The 22,278-nt window shown below is 41.5% G+C and overlaps 1 protein-coding gene across 1 annotated transcript in view; it reads left to right on the top strand.

Moving 5' to 3' along the window:
- Positions 1-13,339, top strand: part of ACVR2B (activin A receptor type 2B) — a 105,128-nt gene extending 91,789 nt beyond the window's left edge. The window contains exons 7-11 of the mRNA XM_058812742.1: positions 157-305; positions 4,233-4,347; positions 5,928-6,066; positions 8,327-8,457; positions 11,336-13,339. Of these exons, the coding sequence (XP_058668725.1) occupies positions 157-305; positions 4,233-4,347; positions 5,928-6,066; positions 8,327-8,457; positions 11,336-11,530 (729 nt within the window). The 3' untranslated portion in view covers positions 11,531-13,339. The remainder of the gene's footprint in view (positions 1-156; positions 306-4,232; positions 4,348-5,927; positions 6,067-8,326; positions 8,458-11,335) is intronic.
- The last annotated feature ends 8,939 nt before the right edge of the window (positions 13,340-22,278 follow it).

The following is a 22,278-nucleotide window of genomic DNA, read 5'->3' as shown; positions in this document are numbered from 1 at the left end:
TCTGATCTTTATTTTTTATTTTTGTTTTCATTAGAGATTCCCCCCCACCATTAAATCAAGGCTCAGATTTTTCAAGCATTCTCTAAACTGATGAGTTGGCACATCTGTCTCATAGAGGGGTCTGTGATTAAGAACTGACAATGTCCTGTTCTGCAGGGTTCTCTGACAGATTACCTGAAGGGCAACATCATCAGCTGGAATGAGCTCTGCCATGTTGCAGAAACAATGGCCCGTGGCTTGTCCTACCTTCATGAAGATGTCCCCTGGTGCAAAGGTGAAGGACACAAACCTGCCATAGCACACAGGTAAGGCCTCTTTTGTTGACACTCTTTGAAGTGATGCTGTTGAATGGAGGAGGAAGTTGTGCTTTTAGGAAGTAAAGGCTTTTCAACCCATCAAATCTTGTGCTAGGACAAGAATTTTTTTCAACCATGTATAAAATGCTGAGGGGCAAATAAGTGTCTTGTCTGTGGAATAGCACAGTTGGTAATGGTTGATGGTGAATGTCCAAAGAGTAGGGGTTTCCCTCTTCCATCAACTCTTCCCTTGTGGTGGAAAGGGAATTCTGCTGCTGCAGAGCCACTCTTTGAAAGGACTTGGCTTGGTAATATCATCACATTATGATCTGTGTATTTTTATGCCTATGTCACAGACATCTTTTATGAAAAATCCTTTCCTTAGGATTTTCCTCCTGAGAAGCTGAAAGGCCTCAGGAACAAAATGTAAACATTGATTATCTGCTGCTGTGGAATGCAACAGGTGCATTAGTGATTGCTCCATGTTGGTTGTTTCTAATTAATGGCAAATCACAGTCAGCTGGCTCAGGCAGAGAGCCCAGAGACCCAAGCCTTTGTTATCATTCCTTCTTTTTCTATTCTTAGCTAGCCTGCTGAGGAAATCCTTTCTTCTATTATTTTAGTATAGTTTTAATGTAATATATATCATAAAATAATAAATCAAGCCTTCTGAAACATGGAGTCAGATCCTCATCTCTTCCCTCAACCTGAGACCCCTGTGAACACCATCACAATGGCTGTATCAGGAGCTGGACCCTATTTTCCAGGTCCAGGATTTAGACTGATAACTCCACTGTGTCTTTCCACAGCGCCTTTGATCATTAGGTAAAAAATGGAGAAACAGTGGAAATGCAGAAAATGGCTCCTAGTTACTTTTCCCTGTAGTTTTATAAGGCCCAAATTGTACCAAGATGCTTATAAGAGACACCACAGCAGGTGCCACCCTGCCCTGGGACCTCCTGGCACTCTCTTCAACCCCCCTGGGTGGCAGTGCAGCAAGAAAGCAGCTGGGTTAAACCATCCTCATGCTTCAGCCCTTCTCCAAAGTCCCACACTGCTTGCCCTAGATTAAAGCATCTCCTCTGAGTGCTTTGCTGTGGCAGGGCAGGATGGGGGAGATTTCCAGAAGGGATTTACAGGCTGTAATCCGTGGCCATACTCCCCCCACTACCCACCCATTTCATCTAGGAGGGACTTAAACCCCACGTCCAGCTGCAGCAATTTGTACCTGATCTAGCAGGCCTGGCTTCATGTATGGCAAGATAATCCCTGTTTTTGCAGGGGTATCCCTGCCCCCAAAACACCCCACCTCCCCAAACCTGAAAGTTTTGGAGAGCTGGGGACTTTTGAAAGAACCTGCAGCTGCCTTTGTGCTGCTCCTGGAGCTGACCCCTGTGTCCCTGACATTTGTCCCTGTAGAATAAAGGCAGTGGTTTATAGATGAAAATTCCTGAGGGTGGGGAACAGAGGAAGGCTATAGAAAGGCTTTAAAGCAACAGATCGTGCTCATTAGTGTCCCTGTCCATTTAGCTGGTGATGAAAGCTGTAGAATGCAGCATTTGTGTGAATTTAGCACATACCTAGTGGAGGAGGGGTTTCAGGACACAAGGGATTTCCCTCGGATTATCCTTTTAATTTTATTTTTGAAAGAAAACACTAAATGCATTTTACATCTGGGGAGGGGGGCGTGGAGGCTGTTTTTGAATGGCTTCCCACGGTGCACATGGATGGAGATGCTGGGGTTGCCAGGTGGGACTCCCCAGTCACTGCTGGGCAGGGGTTCAGCCAACTCTTCTCTGGCCCCCGGCACCACAAGGAGGATTAAGGTTATGGAATCACTTGTTGGTGCAAAAGTGCCCCCACGTGGAAGCTGCAAATAAAATCTCCAGTGTCTCAATCGAATTAACTCACCCATTTCTCATAGTCTGCTTGTTCTGTATTCCCTAGTTTGAAGTGCTATATAAAAAAAAATTTAAAAATTCTTCCTTTCACGGCACTTTTCTTTGGCAGTGACCATTTTAGGATGGTCTAATGCATATGGGAAATCTACTTGGCATGGCTTGGATTAAGTCCCTCTCCCTAGCCTGGGTACATTTGCATTGCAGCTCAGACTTCAAGGTGGTTTGTGAAAGGAAGGAAGGAAAGCATGGAAAAATGGGGAAATGTATGGAAATGGGGGGGAAAATGGAATTGCAAAGGGAAATCCCTGCATGGTGTATCAAGATGTAGGAGTTAACTGTTGCATGCCTGAAGGGCACTGCAGATGAGGAGTAGCAGCACATGCTGGTACAGTAATGCTGGTTTACATCTTGGTTTCACCTTGGAACCACATGGTTCAGGCAGATTGTCTGATAATTTCTGTGTGGTCCTCATCGAGCCACTGCTTTGTAAAAATCTCATGCACAATCTGTACCATCCTGAGGGCATAATCCCCTAAAGCTGAAGGAGCAAAGGCGTTTATCCATGTCATTAGGTGATGGCTGTTTCCTAAGCCTGTGGGGAAACTGCCATGGCATGGAAACAGGCAGTCCCTGGGATGCCAGATAGAGGGAAATGCAGTTTTTCTGTGTAATGGAGGGGTTCCAATGTTTGAGAGGCTCTGCAAAGCTGTACTCAGTCCCTAGAGCTGATGGAAGCTGGTTTCTGCTGGGGTTCACTGGCTGCACAGTGCCCTCCAACTTCACACCCACTTCCCCCATCTTAATCCTCAAGCCAGAAATGCCCATCACACTGTGTTCAGCTTAGAGAGGATAAATCCTCTCTTCTGATATTTTAAGCTCAGAATCAGGGGCTGGGTGATTTTTGCTTGCAGTGCTTTGAGCTGATGCTCTGGCATGTGAGGCTGCAGGGAGCAGCCCCTTCTCTATGGTCCAGCAGTTTCTCTCTTCACAAAGATTTTTGACAGGTCTCTCTAGTGCAGAACAATTGTATCTGCCCTCATTAATTATTTTGTGCAGGCCTGCAATGTCCTGCAATCAGCAGGGTCACCGAGTGAATTGATGGTAGGGAAGTTATAATGCTGAGCATACAGGACAATTGCCATCTGCTGTCTAAGGTCTGTAATTTAATTAGATTGCCAAACATTCCTTTTCAGATGAAAATGCAGGAAGCCCAGGGAACAGGGCTCGACTGGTTTGGCATCTCAGTGTGATCTTCCTCCACCCCCAATCCTTCCCAGCCCCTGCAGATTTACCTGAGCTGCCCTGAAATGATCCTGCTGCAGCACAGCACTGACACAAATGTCCCCTTCAAGCACAGAGCCACCATCTCTACTGCAAATTATTACACCTGCCTGTCAGCTGCCTGCTCTGACCCTGACAGCGTGTCTGTGTGGCCTCACCCCCTTCCCTGCCTGCTTCCCAACTCTCTGAATTCTCCAGGGAAGATCAATCCACCAATTACAGCAGAAGGCTGATGGATGACTGTGGCAAAAGTCTGTTGAAGCATGTAGTCAGAGTGGGGAGAGTCTCACCAGCATCTGCTGATTTCTAGAAAGATCTGATTTTGTAGATAGGAGCAAACATCCTTACCAGGATGAAGAGTAATGAACTCCCTTAACCTGCCTTGGTTTTGTTCTTGGGAATGAGAAGGGCCCAGTAGCTGGGGGTCCAGAGCTGGTGCTTGGAGAAAGAAATGGTCCCTTCTATACAGCTTGCTCTAATTAAAAGAGCCCCTTCAGACCAGATTTTATTTTGAGATTAATTCACTGTGGAGTTTGGCTGACTGTGCTGGTCAGCTCAGGGCTGCTTGGTCATGTTCTGGGGACAAGGGCAGTGAGGAGCAGCCAAGTTTACAGCACTGGCCATGCTGAGACTCTGGGGAAGAAAGGAGCTGATTTACTGGGAGCTGCTGAGCCTATAGACAATGTGTGTGCTGCAGTGTGATTTACACACATGCCATGATAAACCCTTCCCTTACTTCTTGCCTTGTCCATAGGGACTTCAAGAGTAAAAATGTCTTGCTGAAGAATGACCTGACAGCTGTGCTAGCTGATTTTGGACTGGCTGTACGGTTTGAACCTGGAAAACCTCCAGGGGACACTCATGGACAGGTAATCATTACCTTTAACTTTTAAAAAAGTTGGCCTTGCCATAGTTTCTCTGGAGTGAGGGCTGGTTTGTGTAGATGCATTTAATTCTCTTTGAGATATGTGTTTTTTCCATGACATAAATTCTGGGAGCTGCTGTAACCTGAGTGAGTGGGGAGGGTGCTCAAACATTCTGATTGCTGTGCAGGTGAGGTCCCTCCAGCTCTGGGGTCAGGTGGCTTCCTCCTTCAGACACATTGTCTCTATTGTTTTGGTATAAATATCCACAGAATCACAGAATACCATGTTGGGAGGGACTCAAGGATCATCTGGCCCAGCCTTTCTTGACTAAAGCAAGGCAAGACAGCCCAGCTGAATGTTAGAAGTGTTTAGTTTTGGAGTCTGCTGCACCCAGCACTTCTCTAGGCCATAACATAAATATTAAAGCTCCTAAATATTAACAATGATACCACAATACTAGTATTAATAATCCAAAAATTATTGATTTAATTTTAAGAATTCAGCCAGCCTGGCTGCTTGGGAGACCTTTGGCACAGCTGGCTGTGCACTGTGTAAACAATATACTACAATTTTATGGGTTCATAATTTTCTGCCTTTTTGTTGCAGCAAGCAGCCCCTCATTCTGCTCCCATGCCAGGACAGCAAGTCCATCATCCTCTCCTTGTGCCTCCAGTGCTTTCTGAATTCCCATCTCCAGTGTAGTTTCCCTTTTTGACCTTTATCTCAGAAGGAATGAACACTCTCCTGGGTTACCCTTACTCAGCTTTGCTCATTTTTGTCACCTTTTTTTAACTTTTCCAGTATTTTGCATATCTTTCCATGGTTTCACTCTATCCCCACTGCCTCAGCAAAAAGAGATGAGAATTTCCTTAAAGAAAATTATTAAAAGTGTTTAAATTCTCATGAAAGCTGCTTTTTTCTTTGCTGTCCTGTTTACTCTCCTACCTTATAAGCTATGCTAACCATAACAATGGAGGCACTACAAGCCTATTTCCTCAAAACAAGAGCAGATCTTTTCCAAACCATGGCAAGCCAGCGTTCATGTTTTATTATTCTGTGAATGCAGGAGACTTGTTTTAGCTAGGGCTGTAAAAACAACACCTTTTCCTACCATTTCAGGATATATAATTTTTTCCCTTTTCTGTTTTTTTTTTTTTATTCTGTTTTTGTTTATTTGAGGAGTTGTTTGTTTGGATTTGGAGTTTTTTTGTTGAGAGTTTTTATTTTGGATGAAAGAGGACTGAACTTTTCAAGCCAGACTTGACCTCAGGGTGTTCTGTGTGTCTCCAATGACATAATTTCATGCAGGGTGTTCTGCCAGAGCAACTGTGTGCACTGAATGAGTATCACACATGTAGCCTTGCACTTTGGCTCCCTCCTTTATGTTGCTTATCTGGACTGGAGTGATCTTAATGAGAATCAGTGTCAGAACAAACAGCTCCCCTTTGCTTGTTTTTTGAGCAAGGTGCTTCTTTAGCAGCAGTGGCCTCCAGGCTAATGAAACCAGCTGTCACTCACCTCCACCCAGGAGAGGCTGAGGGGCCCAAATGCAATGTGGCTTGAGCTGTGTTTTTTCTCTCCAGGTGGGAACAAGGAGGTACATGGCTCCTGAAGTGTTGGAGGGAGCAATCAACTTCCAACGAGACGCCTTCCTGAGGATAGACATGTATGCAATGGGACTGGTGTTGTGGGAGCTAGTCTCCAGGTGTAGAGCAGTTGATGGTAAGAATAAAGACTTATTCCCTAGGGAGGGTTCTGTTTCAATGTGGTTTAGTTGGCCAGAATTTATCTATCTCTGTTTAAAGAAAAAAAAAAGATCAATGGTATATTTTTATTAAAAGCAGCCAACCTGTCTTTCCTTTGTTTTTTAACATAAGTGTTGCTCTCTGTATATTATAACCTTTGTAAGTGCTCCAACCTCAAAGTACTTTTTACTACGTTGGTTACCTTGCAAATTGCTGAGAATTCAGAGGGAGAAGGTGATCCCTACAGGATGGGTATCCTTTCCCCCTGAGCCTGCCCTGTGCTGGTCTCAGTGGCACTCCACATTTCTGCCTGTGACCAGGGCATGCCTTGGGCCCCTGAGAAGAGCCACACAGCCAGCTTGGCTGTCACCTGCCTTATGCAGGGCAGTGGGGTAGCCTGAATGGAAAGCACCTTATAGCAGGATCACAGGGCTGGAAGGAGCTTCCTGGGTCAACAAGACCATTTCCCTGCTGTCATAAGTCGTTAGTTATTGATCTTTTGCTGATCAAGCCCTCTCTCAGCAGTGGGCTAGGTTTGTTGTTTCATTTACAGCTTTGGAGGATCTCACTTTCTTCCGAAGGATCTAAAAGTTTGAACTTCATGGTGTCTCTTTTCTCCTTTTTTTTCCTCCTAAAATGATGCTGTGAAGTGGGCCATCTTTTCTGTCCAATCAGCCCATCTGTCCTTTAGTGACCCTTGCCATGTCCAGGGCAGGGAAGCAGTCACATCATTGTAATAGCTCCAAGGCTGCTTCCTCCAACTTTTTTCTTCTTGTATAAATATGGGTGCTCTGAACTGAAAATCAAGTTCATTAAACAACAGCATCTTGCCTAGACTTGAAATGTTTTTGTTAGCATTACAGTGGGACTGAGGAGTGTGATTATAATTAAAATGTCTCCCATAAGTGTGTGGTAACAGAAGGTCTCATCTTCAGAAATGTACAGTCTTAAGAGGTAAAATGTGGGGGGCTGGGAGCACAGTAGGTAAAACAGTGGTACACAAATCATTCATATAGGAATTGCCCTTCTCTGTTGAGGTGCCCCAAATATCCACTTTCATTTTTCCTGTCATGTTTATGATCTCCTGCCAGTCCAGGCAGCTGAGATAGCTCAGGTGCCCTTTGGGACGATGGGAAATTACACTGAGCCTCATCTGCACTTCAGCTCAGAAGTGATGCTGTGTAAACAGCACATTTAACTTGCAACTCTCCACAGCCTGGGTTCCTCTTGGAGGAAAAGGAAAGTCATAAGTGACCCTGATTGGAGCAAGTCTTTCAGTTTGGTATAGTGACTGCCACTGAGTGAACAAGAATAATGATAAGCCACTTCAGTGATTTCATTCTTTACAGTAAACATTGTGCTGTTGGTGTCACAATTCATGAGCAGATGAAGTGGTCAGCTCTTTTATTTTAATCTGGAATGACCCTTTTGAGGTATCTCTGCTCTGAAAAGAGGTAATTTTTTGGTACTGAGAAACCGTAAGTGGTGCCATGGAGCACCCTGAGAAGCCCATCAGTTAAGCTGGGCTGCTCTTTGTGAGAGAGCATCTACACATTGCCAAAAGCCAAATGATGTTTCAATAAGCACAAGTTGCTGCTATCATCCAGCATCTGCACTGATACTCATAACAGTTGTCTCATTCCTGTGGCCCTGGGCAGCTCACAGCCATAACTGGTATAAGTAAAGCACTCAGAAATCATTTTCCACTTAGGAGCCAGTACTTGGGACAAGTGCATCTGGCTCCAGTGTGTCAGGGCTGAGTCAAACCTATGAACAAACCAGATCACAAAGCAAGAAATTATGTGTTGTATATACTTGACCTTGTTAGTCAGTGCTAAAATGAAATTATGCTCATGCTGAAATCTTTCTCTAGGTTATTGTGTGTTGAATTGTGTTAAAATGTAGGGAGGATGAGCTGATCTGCTCTTTATATTAAATAAATCATGGATTACCTGGCAAACTTCCTCAAGGAAAGGGTGAGATCTGGAGGCCTGGCTGAGGGTTTGGATTTGTAACTCAGCGAGGTGGAAAATGCACAGCCAGACAAGCAGCAGGGACAGCAGAAACCATTGTGCAGGAGGAATGTAAATCACATTTGTCTGCAGTGACATGTGAACGTCAGCCTTTGTTGCTGTAGGTTGAGGTTGCTCCAGAGCTGCAGCTCACTCATGCATGGGGACACTGTGGCTCTGCTGAGGCCATTCCTGCCCTAACCTGATTCTCTGTGTGCCCTGCAGGTCCAGTGGATGAATACATGCTGCCTTTTGAAGAAGAAATAGGTCAGCACCCATCCCTGGAGGACCTGCAAGAAGTGGTGGTTCACAAGAAGATGCGCCCCGTGTTCAAGGATCACTGGCTAAAACATCCCGTACGTCCCTCCTGGTTTAACAGTGGAAAATACTTTCCTGTGTGATGGGAATGAGGGATTGGTTATGCATTCCCAGTGTTAGCCAGAGTCAGCTCTGGGGAATGAGGGGTTGCTCAACATCTTTGTGCTCCCTTTTCTTTTTATCTCTTGTTTTTAGAGACTAAACAAGCTGAATAATCAGCTAGTGCTGAATGTGGAGTGTGTGGTGCTTTAGCAGGGCTCCTTTAGTATGGTGAAAGAATGGAAAATAAAGTCCTTTCATTAGGAAAAAGAAAACCATCCATACCATTGGAGACAGACTCCTCACAAGCTAGATACCGTGCAAGACTTGGAGCAGTTTATGGAGGAAAAATTAATTAGATGTGAAAGCAAGCAGACAATGAAGCAAAATGCAGTGTGGGTTTCCCAGAGGTAGTTCATTTCAGGCTCACGTTTTTAATAAAAGAGCTGATTTTCCTTAGATCAGGAAGATAAGAGATGATGACATCTCACTGGGCTTCAGTAAGAAGTCAAATACCTCTGTTTTTCCCAAACTGCTACAGATTTTGCTAGACTCAGGTGTACTAACTCATTTCCCAGAATTTAGGGAGAGCTGTGGATTGTAAAAAACAGTGTTCCACTTCAAATGAGGGTTCAAATAAGAGCTGTGTTCTTCAAACACCATTGAATTCAGTTTTTTTTGGGGATATTGAGGAAGTGATTGCAAACAAAGCAAATGGTTTCATAGAAACTGATACAGTGCTGCCACTCTCACAGTTTCATCATGGGAATCTTAATATTTGTTGTCTTTTAAAGCTTCACCTGCTGAATCTTGGGATTTATTTTGATATTAGAAAAAGCACTTTTGGGCCGGAATGCGACCAAGCCTTAGAAAGCAAATGCTTAAAAAGAACCATGAAAACACATATTTAAAGTAATTTTTGAAGCTTATCACATGGTAATTGGCATACTGTGGAAAAAATAATTGTAGGGGTTTTTTAGAGCATTGGCTGTGTTGAGTGGATCTCTCCACCCACTGACAAGGTGGTGCCCATGATGCCTTAAAGATATAGAAATAAAACAACATGCTTTTGAGACAATATTAGCATAGGAAGTAATATAAAAACTGTTCTTTGATTGGAGGCCTCCAGGGGCAGATGTGGAAAAATGCCCACCCCACATAGGGCAAATATATCTTTATAAGTTTAGCTGATTAGCATAATTTACAAGAATCTCCAATTAGAAACACAGGTGATGAGGTAGTTCCTCCTCTTGGTCCAACCTTTTCTAGAGCCTCCCATTGGTAACAGCTGTACTTTGTTTATGAAAAAGTGTCTTGGGAGGGTAGCTCGTCCTTGGTTCTCAAGAAAACACAAGGTAGGACAGGAGCCTTTGGAATGTGTTTTGTCTTTCTGCATATCAGGGTAGGAAAAGTGCTCGAGCTAGCTAGGAGCTATATAATTATATATAAGTAACATTTTTGGCCTCAATTCTATGCCATAAGTCTGCACAATGCCATTGTCAATCTGTTCAAACTATCTGCTTATGAATCCTGCATGATCCTCATGGTAGAGTTGAAAGCCTGATCTTTCACCTGTTAATATTTTCACGTTCGTCCTTAAGTTTGACAAATTTTGTACTGTAAAGTTGACTTAAGTACAGTTTGATGTCAATTATTGTGGAAAGAGCTTTCTGCATGTAACATTGCCACTGTCAGTCTGTTCCAACTATCTGCTCAGGAATTTTGCGTGATGCTCACAATAGGGCAGGTGACATTGCTTATGAATTCTGCATGATGCTCATGATAGGGCGGGTGACATTGCTCATGACCCTCATGATAGGGCAGGTGACATTGCTTATGATCCTCATGATAGGGCAGGTGACATTGCTCATGAATTCTGCATGATGCTCACGATAGGGCAGGTGACATTGCTCATGACCCTCATGATAGGGCAGGTGACATTGCTTATGATCCTCATGATAGGGCAGGTGACATTGCTTATGAATTCTGCATGATGCTCATGGTAGGGCAGGTGACACTGCTCATGAATTCTGTGTGATCCTCATGATAGGGCAGGTGACATTGCTTATGAATTCTGCAGGGTGCTCACGATAGGGCAGGTGATGTTGTTTATGAGTTCTGCGGATCATCATGATAGGACGGTGACATTGCTTATAAATTCTGCATGATGCTCATGATAGGGCAGGTGACATTGCTTATGAATTCTGGAGGATCATCACGATAGGACAGTGACATTGCTTATGAATTCCACATGATCCTTACAATAGGGCAGGTGACCTTGCTCATGAATTCTCCATGATGCTCATGGTAGGGCAGGTGACATTGCTTATGAATTCTGTGTGATGCTCACAATAGGACAGGTGACATTGCTCATGAATTCTGCAGGGTGCTCACGGTAGGGCAGGTGATGTTGTTTATGAGTTCTGCAGGATGCTTACAATAGGGCAGGTGACATTGATTATGAATTCTGCGTGATGCTCCCGATAGGGCAGGTGATGTTGCTTATGGATTCTGCAGATCATCATGATAGGACAGTGACATTGCTTATAAATTCTGCATGATGCTCATGATAGGGCAGGTGACATTGCTTATGAATTCTGGAGGATCATCACGATAGGACAGTGACATTGCTTATGAATTCCACATGATCCTTACAATAGGGCAGGTGACCTTGCTCATGAATTCTCCATGATGCTCATGGTAGGGCAGGTGACATTGCTTATGAATTCTGCAGGATGCTCGTGGTAGGGCAGGTGACGTTGTTTATGAATTCTGCATGATGCTCACGGTAGGGCAGGTGACACTGTTTATGAATTCTGCGTGGTTCTCGTGGTAGGGCAGGTGACTGAAGGTGTTTTCTGGCCGTTGTGTCCGCAGGGCCTGGCGCAGCTCTGCGTGACCATCGAAGAGTGCTGGGACCACGACGCGGAGGCGCGGCTCTCGGCCGGCTGCGTCGAGGAGCGCATCGCGCAGATCCGCAAATCCGTCAACGGCACTACCTCGGACTGCCTCGTCTCCATCGTGACGTCCGTCACCAACGTGGACTTGCCACCCAAAGAGTCTAGTATCTGAGTGCTGGGTCCTGGTTCACTTTTGTCTTTCCAGACTCAGCGGATTTAAAAACAAACAAACAAAAAAAAAAAAAAAAGACAAGGAAAAGAGTTTAAAGGAAAAAAAAAAGTACAAAAAAAACAAAATCACAAAAATTCAACAAACCCATGAATGCAGCTGCTATTTTATCTTGACTTTTTATTATTATTGTTATTATTATTATTATTATTTTTTTGGATTGGATCAATTTTACCAGCACATTGCTCTACTGTATTAAAAAAAATGGACATTTCAGCAAGCATTCAGGTGCCGACTAATGAATGCAGAAAAGGTGCAGGTACCTCAGAACCTCAACAAACTCACTTCAGTTGTTTTTATTTTATTCAGTTTTCTGGGTTTCTCTTTATCAGTTTGTCTTCTGAGCGGAGCATCTGTGACATAAAGGAAAACCACCTACCACCTTCGAAAATGCAATGCTGCAAACTGTGGAGGAAACTTAAGACTGTTATGTAAAGAATACACCTTCCTCAAAAGCATTTTTCCCCATGTTGGTTTTGGGTTCAGTTCCTTTTTTATTTTTTTTAATTTTTTTTTTTTTGGAAGTGAGCTTCAGAAAAAAACAGCAGATGTGTCTTTTACGGATCTAACGGGTGTCATTGTAACATGGGAAAAAAAAAAGTAACTGGGCAGAGAATGTTAATTCTTGATGGTATAATTGAAGGGGGGAGCGTAGAATAGGGGTGGGGAGAGTGACGTTGGACTTGGCAGCATTTGGGGAAACATCATTTGCTATGGAGCTACTTCTCAGGTAACCATTAGAGGAGGGGAAGGACATTTCTGGGCAGAGTATTTACGGCTGCAGCGTACGGAGAAAGCGGAGTTGAAGAGGCAGTGGTTGGAAGACAGGCACTTGTTTCTTCCTCCAGAGTCTGGGGTTGGGTGGTAAAAGAACAAAACAGGACTATAACTTTTATTTTTCAGTTCCAGGTGGTAGTAGGAAGGATGCTTTCAATGTCATCAGGGCAGGTGGGGAAGTGTGATTTCAGAAGCACTTTGGTAAAATACTGGAAGATGAGAAAATTTTTGCATCTCATTTTAAGCGTGAGCCAGCTGAGAGAATTTGGCCTTGGGTTGATTATCTTTCAGCCCAAGCTAATGGCGCAGATGGTGGAAAGAGGAAAAGGGTGAAAGCTGGTTATATAAATTCTTTTTCTTTATTAATTTGGGACTGGGGGAGTGAATGGTGGCAGCTGGCTCCTGTAGCATCTGAGAGCTGCCTGGCTGCAGGGAGCTGAGGCAGCTCAGCAGCAGTGATTCCCACAGCACCTCTCCCACTGGTTTCTTTGACGCTGCTTTCTCCTTACTCTGTGATGAAACTCTTTTGTCTTAAAGTGGTGCATATTCAAAAATACCGTTACTCTTATTATGCCATAAACTCGCTCTAGTCAGTGAATGTTCCTAATGCTGCTGATTCAACATTGAAATATTTTTTTAATTTGCAAAACATGCAATGTTTAAAAAAAGAAAAAACTTAAAAAAAAAAAACCAAACACAAAACATACACATACACGTTACGTGGCTTCCGAGGTTTAAACTGAAAAAAAAATTTAGAACTTCATGACCACAGACCACCTCAAACCAGAAATACCTCAGAATTTTCTACTTGTATGAGTTTTATTATATATTTTGTTAGTTGTGTTGTCTTGTAGTAAGTATATTTTAATGTAAGTTGGCTTTTATGACAAGGGAGTTTTAAAAAAATTTAAAAAAGAAAAAAAGTTCCAAAATCTTTTAGGAAGTGCTATCATTTTTTGTTGTTTTGTTTAATAAAGCACCATTGTAAATAACTGTATACAGTTGTGGAATAACTGCCTATATAAGGTACCTGGGCATTATTCACTCTTATTTGTGAAGGCTGTTTCCATTCTATGTTAGTTTTTTTTTTTTTTTTGGTCTGTTTTAGTGAAAGGACAGTACATCTTTTTTTCTTTCGTTTTTCTTTCCTTTTTCTTTCCTTTTTCTTTTCTTTTTTAATATTTTTTCTTTTTTTTTACTTTGAATATAACATGAATTTTGTGTCTTGCTAGACTGACAAAGTTATGTCCATTGGATGGCCAGATCTAAATTTTTCTTTGTGTTAAGCCAAAATGCAGTCCTAAACTAATCACCCTGTAATGGAAATGTAAAAAGTCTGTATTATATATAAATGAATTGGACTTCTCTCCACTGCCAAATTATCAGTGTGCACTCTTGCACAGATATAATTTATTAAGCAAAAGAAACTGCTAATTGGAGAAAATATTAAAAAAAATTTGAAATCTATTTCTTGAAAAGTATAGCTTTAAAACCTAGAGGTCACAAATGAGGACATGGTCCTTTATCTTGAGGAGACATTAAGAGAATTGCCTTAATTTGTCTATCTGAATAAAGTCTTAACCTATTCTTTCAAGTTACTGAATGTATATTGCATATTAGTATGTACACACATGTAACTGTGTTTCCGTGTGTAGGTTTGAAAGTTTCTATTTCTTGATGTGCTTCTGTTGAGAAAACCTTGACAAAACCAGACAGAACGATCCCGTTTAGACCCAGCCAATGTCCCTGGTGGCCATTGGCACCTTTGGGCCTGATGCTGCAACAAACCTATGCTTAGCATTGAGGGTGTAGGTAGCTCTTCTGGTGTCATGACATTAGGCACTCACTTAATGTTAAGTGTGGTTGTAAATGTTTGCAGGATCGGTATTTTTCATGTTTAATACATTTCTGCACTGAGATTTATATGAAAATGTGATTATGTCTTAGAAGTGAAGTGATGTAAGGGTTGGGGTGGAGTGTAGAGCAGTTAATGAGTGAATACTTGTTTTGAGGTGGGCTGGCTCCCTTTCCCCAGGGAATGGGGGCCAGTTCCTATTGCTGCAGAAAGAAAAAAAGCTGTACTGTCTTTTAACTGTTAATATCTGTTTGCTCTTCTGGATTTTTTCCTTCAGCGTTACGTATTATAGCTAAAACAGGCTCATTACAGCAGTTGCTTTTTTATCCTGATTTCTTTAAAAAGCTTTAAAGTATTTATTGAAAGTGCCATATTATTTTAATAGCCTATTAAACAGTGTCTGAAATCTCTTTTGAGAAAGCATGAACACAAATTCTCACATGTAGCTTATCTTACTGAGGGGAACTGCACGACCCTGTACAAACCTTGACCGAATGTTGATTGTAAAGTGTTACATCTTCCTGGTGCAATGGTTCCTTATAGATCATCTTGTCAGCAGGATTCAGAAACTGATTGGAAAAAGAATTTCCAAATTGGGTGTGTGTTGGATAACAAGTTTTATATGTGTGTAGGTACGTGTGTCTTGCTATTGCAGCATAGAAGGAAATCCTGAACTTTTAATGTGTACCAATTTGGATAAAGCTGTTTCTTAAACTGGTATTTATTTATTTTATTAACAAAGACAAGCTCTGATTAACTTGTTCGTCTTTCAACAGTTGAGCTGTCAAGCAAGTAGTTTTCTCACCTCTAATCCATTTGAACTCTCATTGACAACATGATTTTGGTTCTGTTTGTTACTGCAGAGGCTTTTTCCAAGTCAGGAATTGGGCACATCCATAGGTGTAGCTGTAATAAGCAACTGAAGCTCTTTTCTTTTTAACACTCCCTTGAATAAGATGGTGACAACACCTCTTACTTTACTTCCCAAGTGCTGAATTTCACTTCCCATTCAGACTTAGAGGAAGCAGCTCTTCAAAAATTTGGCTGCAGAATTTTATTGGTCACCTCCCTCCCTCCTATGGAAGTTCATAGGTGAATATTAACACTGAGTATACTGAGTAAAAATTCTCCTTGACTTTAAGAGCTAGGATTCTCCATCTCTCTGGTGGAACTCCCTTTTATGAATTTATTGCACTGGCTGGGATGGTTTCCTAGATGCAGAAAATTTGACTCTGCATTTTAAACTGGAAATACCACAGGAACTAAAACTGGAGTGTTTTTTTGAGATAGTAGAACTGTTACTTACTGATGAAATTTCATTAATACAGCAAGGCTGGAAATTGTATATGGCTTATATTGAAATATACATGCATTTTATAAGAGATGGCTATAAACCAGCCTAACCATCAGTTAAGTAGTACAAGGCCTATTAATTATAATTAGGGATTTTAGCTGGTCCTGATCATTAAGAAATCTCTATTTAAAACAAAAGTAACTCACTTTTTATTCTGCTGAAATTCTCCTACAGGATATCTTTATGTGCTAGACAGTTACACCTATGGAAGTGCAGAGGTCTTTGTTTTGAAGAGAAGGTCTGTGAGTGCCCCCCAGTAACTCCCCTGTGTTTTCCTTGGGTCTCCTGACTCCCTGCTGTTCCCACTTGAATTCAGTGGTTTCAGTGGAAGCAGACATTTCCAGGCTGGCTGGGTCAGGCCTGGCTGTTAGGAATCCTGATCCCCTCAACATTGCAGCACTGAAATGTTTTATTCCTCTTGTACGACTTTCTAGGCAGAGTGTCAGAGCTTGCCCTGTTTTGCAGGGAAAAATTCTGGTTTCACTTAGCATGGAAGGAACTTGTACTGCAGAGGAAGGTGCTGGGTGATAAGGTGTGACAGTGCTGTTGCAGTCCTCTTCAAGCCACACTCTGCTTGGGAAGTTGCTAAGCAGGAAGTGTCCCACAAACTTTTGTCACTTTTACATACAGGATATTGTTTGCTAACATTGTAAATAAAATAGACTATATAATAGAGGAAAATAAGGACATTTTGACTTTTTTACTTTTGGAAATATATATATATATATTTTAGTTACATATACAAACAAAAATTCTACATTGTGTGAGAATTCTTTTATACCACAAATTATTTTTGTAATGTCTAATATGTTTCTGCAGGGAAAAGGGAGAAAGGTCTGTGTATGCACAGCAAATAAAGAAATTATATATATATAATGTTTAAATTAAGTGTGCACTACATCAAAGTATAGAGGATAGAGCAAGTGTAGCCTGAAAACAGTTTGAGGAGCAAGTTTGGATGTACTTAGACATGCTTTGAGGACAGCACTGAGTATATGTTTAGGTTATCTTGCATGTCACATCCCTTCTGCTAAAGATGCTTATTGCTTTTCTATGGCCATCTTCAGTTAACCCAGGAGGAGTTTTTTCACATGTTCATGCGAGTAGCCATGTGTGGGCAGTGTCTTTTGGCACATGCTGTGGTGCTGCAGTGAGTTGTGAAGTCAGGGTGTTGAGAATTTACCGAGGCCAAATAGCCGGGCTGATCCCGCTCGCTGCCGTATCCGCTCCCAGCAGCTGTGTCTGCTGCACTGACAGTATGATCTGTAAGGAGCTGTTGCCAGTGGAATCCTGATAAAACCAGTTCCTAGAAATTCCTTCTCTCTGAAGTGACACAACTAATCAGGCTTCACCAGAACACACAGCTATGTGCTCTGCGCTCCCAAAATCAGATTTAATAGTCTGTGTTGGAGGCACTAAGGAAAGGGAGCACTGTCATGTCCAAAGTCCTACTAAGAGAAAGAGCTTCCCAAATCTGTGTAAGCAATCCGAGGTATTCTAAAAAGGGGGGAGACAGGGGGATGTAACCTAATTTTCCATTGGACTTAAAATTCACTCCAGTCTTTTTAGTCCTCCCAGCCATGATAGCACAGTGTCAATGGGTGAGAGGTACTGAAAAAAGCTTTAAACCAAACAACACATGGCACTGCCTTGGAGCTGGTTTGACAGTGTGCCTTTTGCAATTAGTGCTCACTAATTCAAGCAGACTCCTGCAATTACTGAGTCCCTCAGCTGTGTTCTGGTGAAGTCCCAGCCTTGTGGAAACCAGCAGGAGAGTTTCCATCCAACCCTGTGTGACCATGAGTGTGTGTGTGTGTTCCTGGAACACTTTCTAAGCACACCTGGTCCCTTATTTACATGGGACTTCCTTTTCCATGCCTCGTTTTAGGGTGATGCTCAGTTCCCTGACTGAAGTAGTAGCCTATGGAATAAGCAGCAATGCTTTTTGTCAGGACACTTCCACAGAAAGAGATCATACTTGTGTTATGTCCATCCAGCTGTTCTGAAATGTAATGCTATTCTGTTGTGCCTTTATTTTTCCATGTAAAAGCAACTGCTGTAAGCTTTCTTTTTCTTTTACTAGTTTAATTTTTTTTATCTCTGTCTGAAAAAAACCACTTTTCATTCATTGCCCAGCTGTCATTTCTGGATGCAGTCTGTGATCCAGGTATTTCAAGAACCAATTACCTCAAACCTCATGTTAAACAGTGTTGCTATCTGGATTCTCCTTGATACTACAATATTGTAACATACACAAACAGGAACCTTGCTCTATATGGGTGTTTATATGTATGTATCATAATATATATGATATATATATGTAAATGGAAAGTGATCCCCAAGGACTGAAGGAAAAAAGCAAAACTTATTTTGTATTCCAACATTGAAACCAAAAGGGCTTTTCTGAAGCTCTATAATGGCATTGTGCTGGATATCTACAAAGAAAAAGTGTTTTCTGAAAAGTGCTTCCTTTATTAGTCTTTTATTTCAGTATTTTAATGGGGCAGATGATGTGAATAAAACCCCATTTCTGCATTTTTGGCCCATTTTGAAGCAGAAGCCTCTTAGTCTTTCCAGTTGTTAAAAGAAACAAAAACTCAGTTTATAACATTCCAATAAGGTTGGTATTGCAGAACTCAAACATGTTCTAGGAAAATTCCATAGCTTCTGTTTTTGTGACAAAGAAGGCCATACTTCATTCAGTTTCCAGTGTTTTGAGAAACTGAAGTTTAACCAGTAACCATCCTAGTCAATTAAAATCCTAATTCAGTAGTCAATGGCATCTCTGCATTGCCACGTCTGTTAAAACACCAAAATAAACTCCAAAATAAAAAACAATTGAAACCAAAAATCCAGCCATGATAGAGGAGGAGGAGATTGGAGCATCTCATAGCTTTGGAAAGTGGACTTGGCAACTTTGTGGATAACAAAAAATATGTTGGCAAAACCTAGAACTTGTCTGGCCTTTTCCTTTTCCAAATACCAACTCATAAAATCAGACCTTCAACTACAGCAACTTCTTAATGGTACTTTGCTGAAGAGAATTATGTTCAGGCTATATTTTTGGAGGAAAAAATAAAAGTGGGACCATTTTTAAAATGACCATTTTATTTTATGTGTTGCCCTCCCAAAAGTCTGTTTTTTTAAAAAAAATGTATCCTGGTAGTTGATACAACATTAGTCTGTATTTTACTTGGACAGCATAGTAGCTTTCCTGTAGCTTTCCAAATGCTAATAAATTTACCACTACTAGTAATTCATTTAATTACTGGTAATGAATGGACAGTAATTAATTTACTGTTAATAAAGGAAGTGAACATGATATTTCCCTATTTTTTTTTCTTGGTTGATGATTATTATCTCTGGTAAATCAAAGTACTAAAATCTCCCAGGAGGAGGAGATTTTTTGCAATGCTGCTGGCCTTCCAATGGAATAACTATGATGCAAAAATCAATCTCGTAGTGGGTGAGGATTGAAGGAGGTGGTTACTGCAAACTAAGTAACATTTTTGGCCTCAATTCTATGCCATAAGCCTGCACAATGCCATTGTCAATCTGTTCCAACTATCTGCTTATGAATTCTGCATGATCCTCATGGTAGAGTTGAAAGCCTGATCTTTCACCTGTTAATATTTTCACATTCATCCTTAAGTTTGGCAAATTTTGTACTGTAAAGTTGACTTAAGTACAGTTTGATGTCAATTCTTGTGGAAAGAGCTTTCTGCATGTAACATTAGATGCATACAGTTAAACAACACAGCATAGTACAAAAACTCACAAGAAAATGTTTTGGCACCAGCAGGAAGAAATCTCACCCTAACCATTTGTCATTTTATAACCATCCTATTGTAAGTTTTACCAGCTACTTCTAAATTTGTGCTTTATTTAAAGAAATAAAATAAAATCCTAAGACTTGTCTAGCGTAGTGGAATATGTGTATATCAGTTTTAGGATAAATAGCTAAGTCTTATTACGCTGTGTTACTTAACTTGTATATATAGAGTATACATAAGAGTTTGCAGTAACCTGTTTCTCCAGGATTTCCAGTTGGAATGGATTTAAACTCAAACTATGAGATTAAATGATTTAGAAGATTGCAGAATAGACTGAGTGTAAATTACAGGAAGCTCTATCAGATGGTGAAATAATTTTTAAAGAGTCTTTTGGTCCTTGGCTCAAATTCACTAAGTACTGTTTGTATACCAAGATATGTGAAATGTAAATGTTGTAGGTTATATTTCACTCTTGTAGCTATAAAAATGTAGAACAGAGATAGCTTGTACTACTGAGTTAACAAAAAGTTATACTAAAGTATCCTGTTAAAGAAAAAAGTATAGAGAGTTAAGCTCGTTGCTGTAACCCCTTTTGGATTGAAGTGTGCTGATTTTCATATATGTACATTTTATATATATATATTCTGCAGAAGTATACATATATAAAATGTATGTATAAAATGGCCTAATGCAGACATCCATTGTATTGCAGTTATGAAATGAAGACATTTTGGAAAGAACATTGTATCATAGTTCATGAATTTGCAGTGGATCTTTGTTCCTTTTTACTGTGGTATTTTAGAAAGAGTCTCAAGTTTGAAATTAGATCTGCCAAGTTGGAGTTTTGCTGCTTCAGCTTTGCACTGGGTGTCTGAATAAACCAGTATGAATGTAGTATTTGCCCTGTGTGAAGCAGCTACACCCCAACAGATAGGAGAAAAAAAACCTAGAAAGAACTATTTCAAGTTTATCTTTTTGTATATGAAAATAAACAGTAAATTACAAATAACTGTTTCCCTCGTTGGTGTGACATTAAAAATCATTGTTATTTGTCTTTGGCATTTAGCTGGAGGTTTTCCTTCTTCATAGATGAGTGTTTTTAATATTTCAATGGCACTTCTGCTATCCAAAATCCCTAAAAAGTCCCTGCAAAGGCATAGCTGAGGCCTGCCCCTACTACCCACCACTTGCAAACAGTTCCAAAGTGGGAGTTATCTCAAATTGACAGAATCATAGAATGGTTTGGGTTGAAAGAGACTTATGATCATCCAGTTCCACCTCCCCTGCTAAGGGACACCTTCCAGTAGACCAGTTGCTCCAAGCCCCATCCAACCTGGCCTTGAACACCTCCAGAGATGAGACATCCACAACATCTCTGCCCTACTACTACTACTACTATTATTATTATTATTATTGTTATTGTTATTATTATATTTCCCTTTTGAGTGTGTTGCCTCTTGCAGCACTATGGTAACGCTGCTTATCACTCCTAGCAAAGAACTAACTGTTCACATAGGACAACATGTGCATGTGAAGCTGTATCAAGGCAGTCCAGCAATGTAGCTGCAACTGCCAGAAGCCAAAGGCAGGGGCACTTGACCAGAAAAAAGATTAAAATTAAAAAAAAAAGCCTGAGTTCCCTGTACTCATAGCACCACACTGAGGTCTGTAATCCTCACATGAGGTATGAAGATGCCCTCAGCTACACGCTGAGACCTCTCCAGGAAAGCTGCCTGCAGTAAAGTGATGGTGTGGCCATGAATCCTTATATTCTGGTGTTTTCAATTGCTAAACTGATCCTGTTTTCCAGAAAATTGCCTCTGGCTTGGTGCTGGGTTGAAAATGCTTAGTTTGAACAGATATGAGGCAAATATGAACATTATCAGGCATTTGGGAGGGGAAAATAGTAATAATCAGGCTGGTGATTTTCCTGAAAAGAAGCCCAGTGTAACATTGCCCTATATTGACTAAAGCCAACCCCATACCACAATCTTCAGCCTGAAGAAGATACTGATCTGAGGAGATCTTCTGGTGACCTTCCAGTCCCTAAAGGGGACTTGTAAGAAAGATGAGGACAAAGTTTTTAACAGGGCCTGTTGAGATAGGACGAGGAGGAATGGTCTAAAACCAAAAGAGAGTTGATGTACATTAGATACAAGGAAGAAATGTTTTACAGTGAGGGTGGTGAGGCACTGGCACAGGTAGAGGTGGTGGATGCTCCATCCCTGGAAACATTCAAGGTCAGCTTGGATGGGGCTCTGAGCAACCTGGTCTGGTTGAAAATGTCCCTGATCATTGCCGAGGGGTTGGACTATCACAGAATCACTGAATTGTTTGGGATGGAAGGATTCTCTGGAGATCACCCAGTCCAACCCTCCTGCCAAGGCAGCATCACCTGGAGCAGGTGACACAGGAATGTGTCCAGGTGGATTTGGAATGTCTCCAGAGAGGGAAAACTGTGACCACCCTGTTCCAGTGCTCTGCCACCCTCGATGTAAAGAAGTTCTTCCTTACTTTGAGGTGAAACTTTTACTTTGTGGCCACTGCTCCTCATCCAGTCGCTGGGCACCGCAGAAAAGAGTCTACACTGTCCTCTTGGCACCCACGTTTGAATACTTAAATTTATTAATGAGATCTTCTCTTGTCTTCTCTAGACGGAACATACCCAGCTCCCACAGCTTCTCCTCATAAGGGAGGTGATCTTTTCTTCTCCAGCTAAAGACTTTAAATCTCCTTTCTGACCCAAACCATTCTATGATCCTATGATTCAGTGAACCTCTGCGCTTGGAGCTCGGGCTGGTCACCCCTAGCCAAGCTCGACGGGTGCAGTTTAACCACTACAGTTCCGGCAGTCCCCATGAGGGAACTCACTTTATTTTTCCACAGCAATCGGGGAAACCCCGCCGGCCTCATCCCCTCACGCGGTGCCCCC

Source organism: Ammospiza caudacuta, chromosome 1 (assembly GCF_027887145.1).
Source record: "Ammospiza caudacuta isolate bAmmCau1 chromosome 1, bAmmCau1.pri, whole genome shotgun sequence".
NCBI lineage: Eukaryota > Metazoa > Chordata > Aves > Passeriformes > Passerellidae > Ammospiza > Ammospiza caudacuta.
The sequence above is the reverse complement of the archived record's forward strand: the minus strand, read 5'-3'. Positions and strand labels throughout refer to the sequence as shown.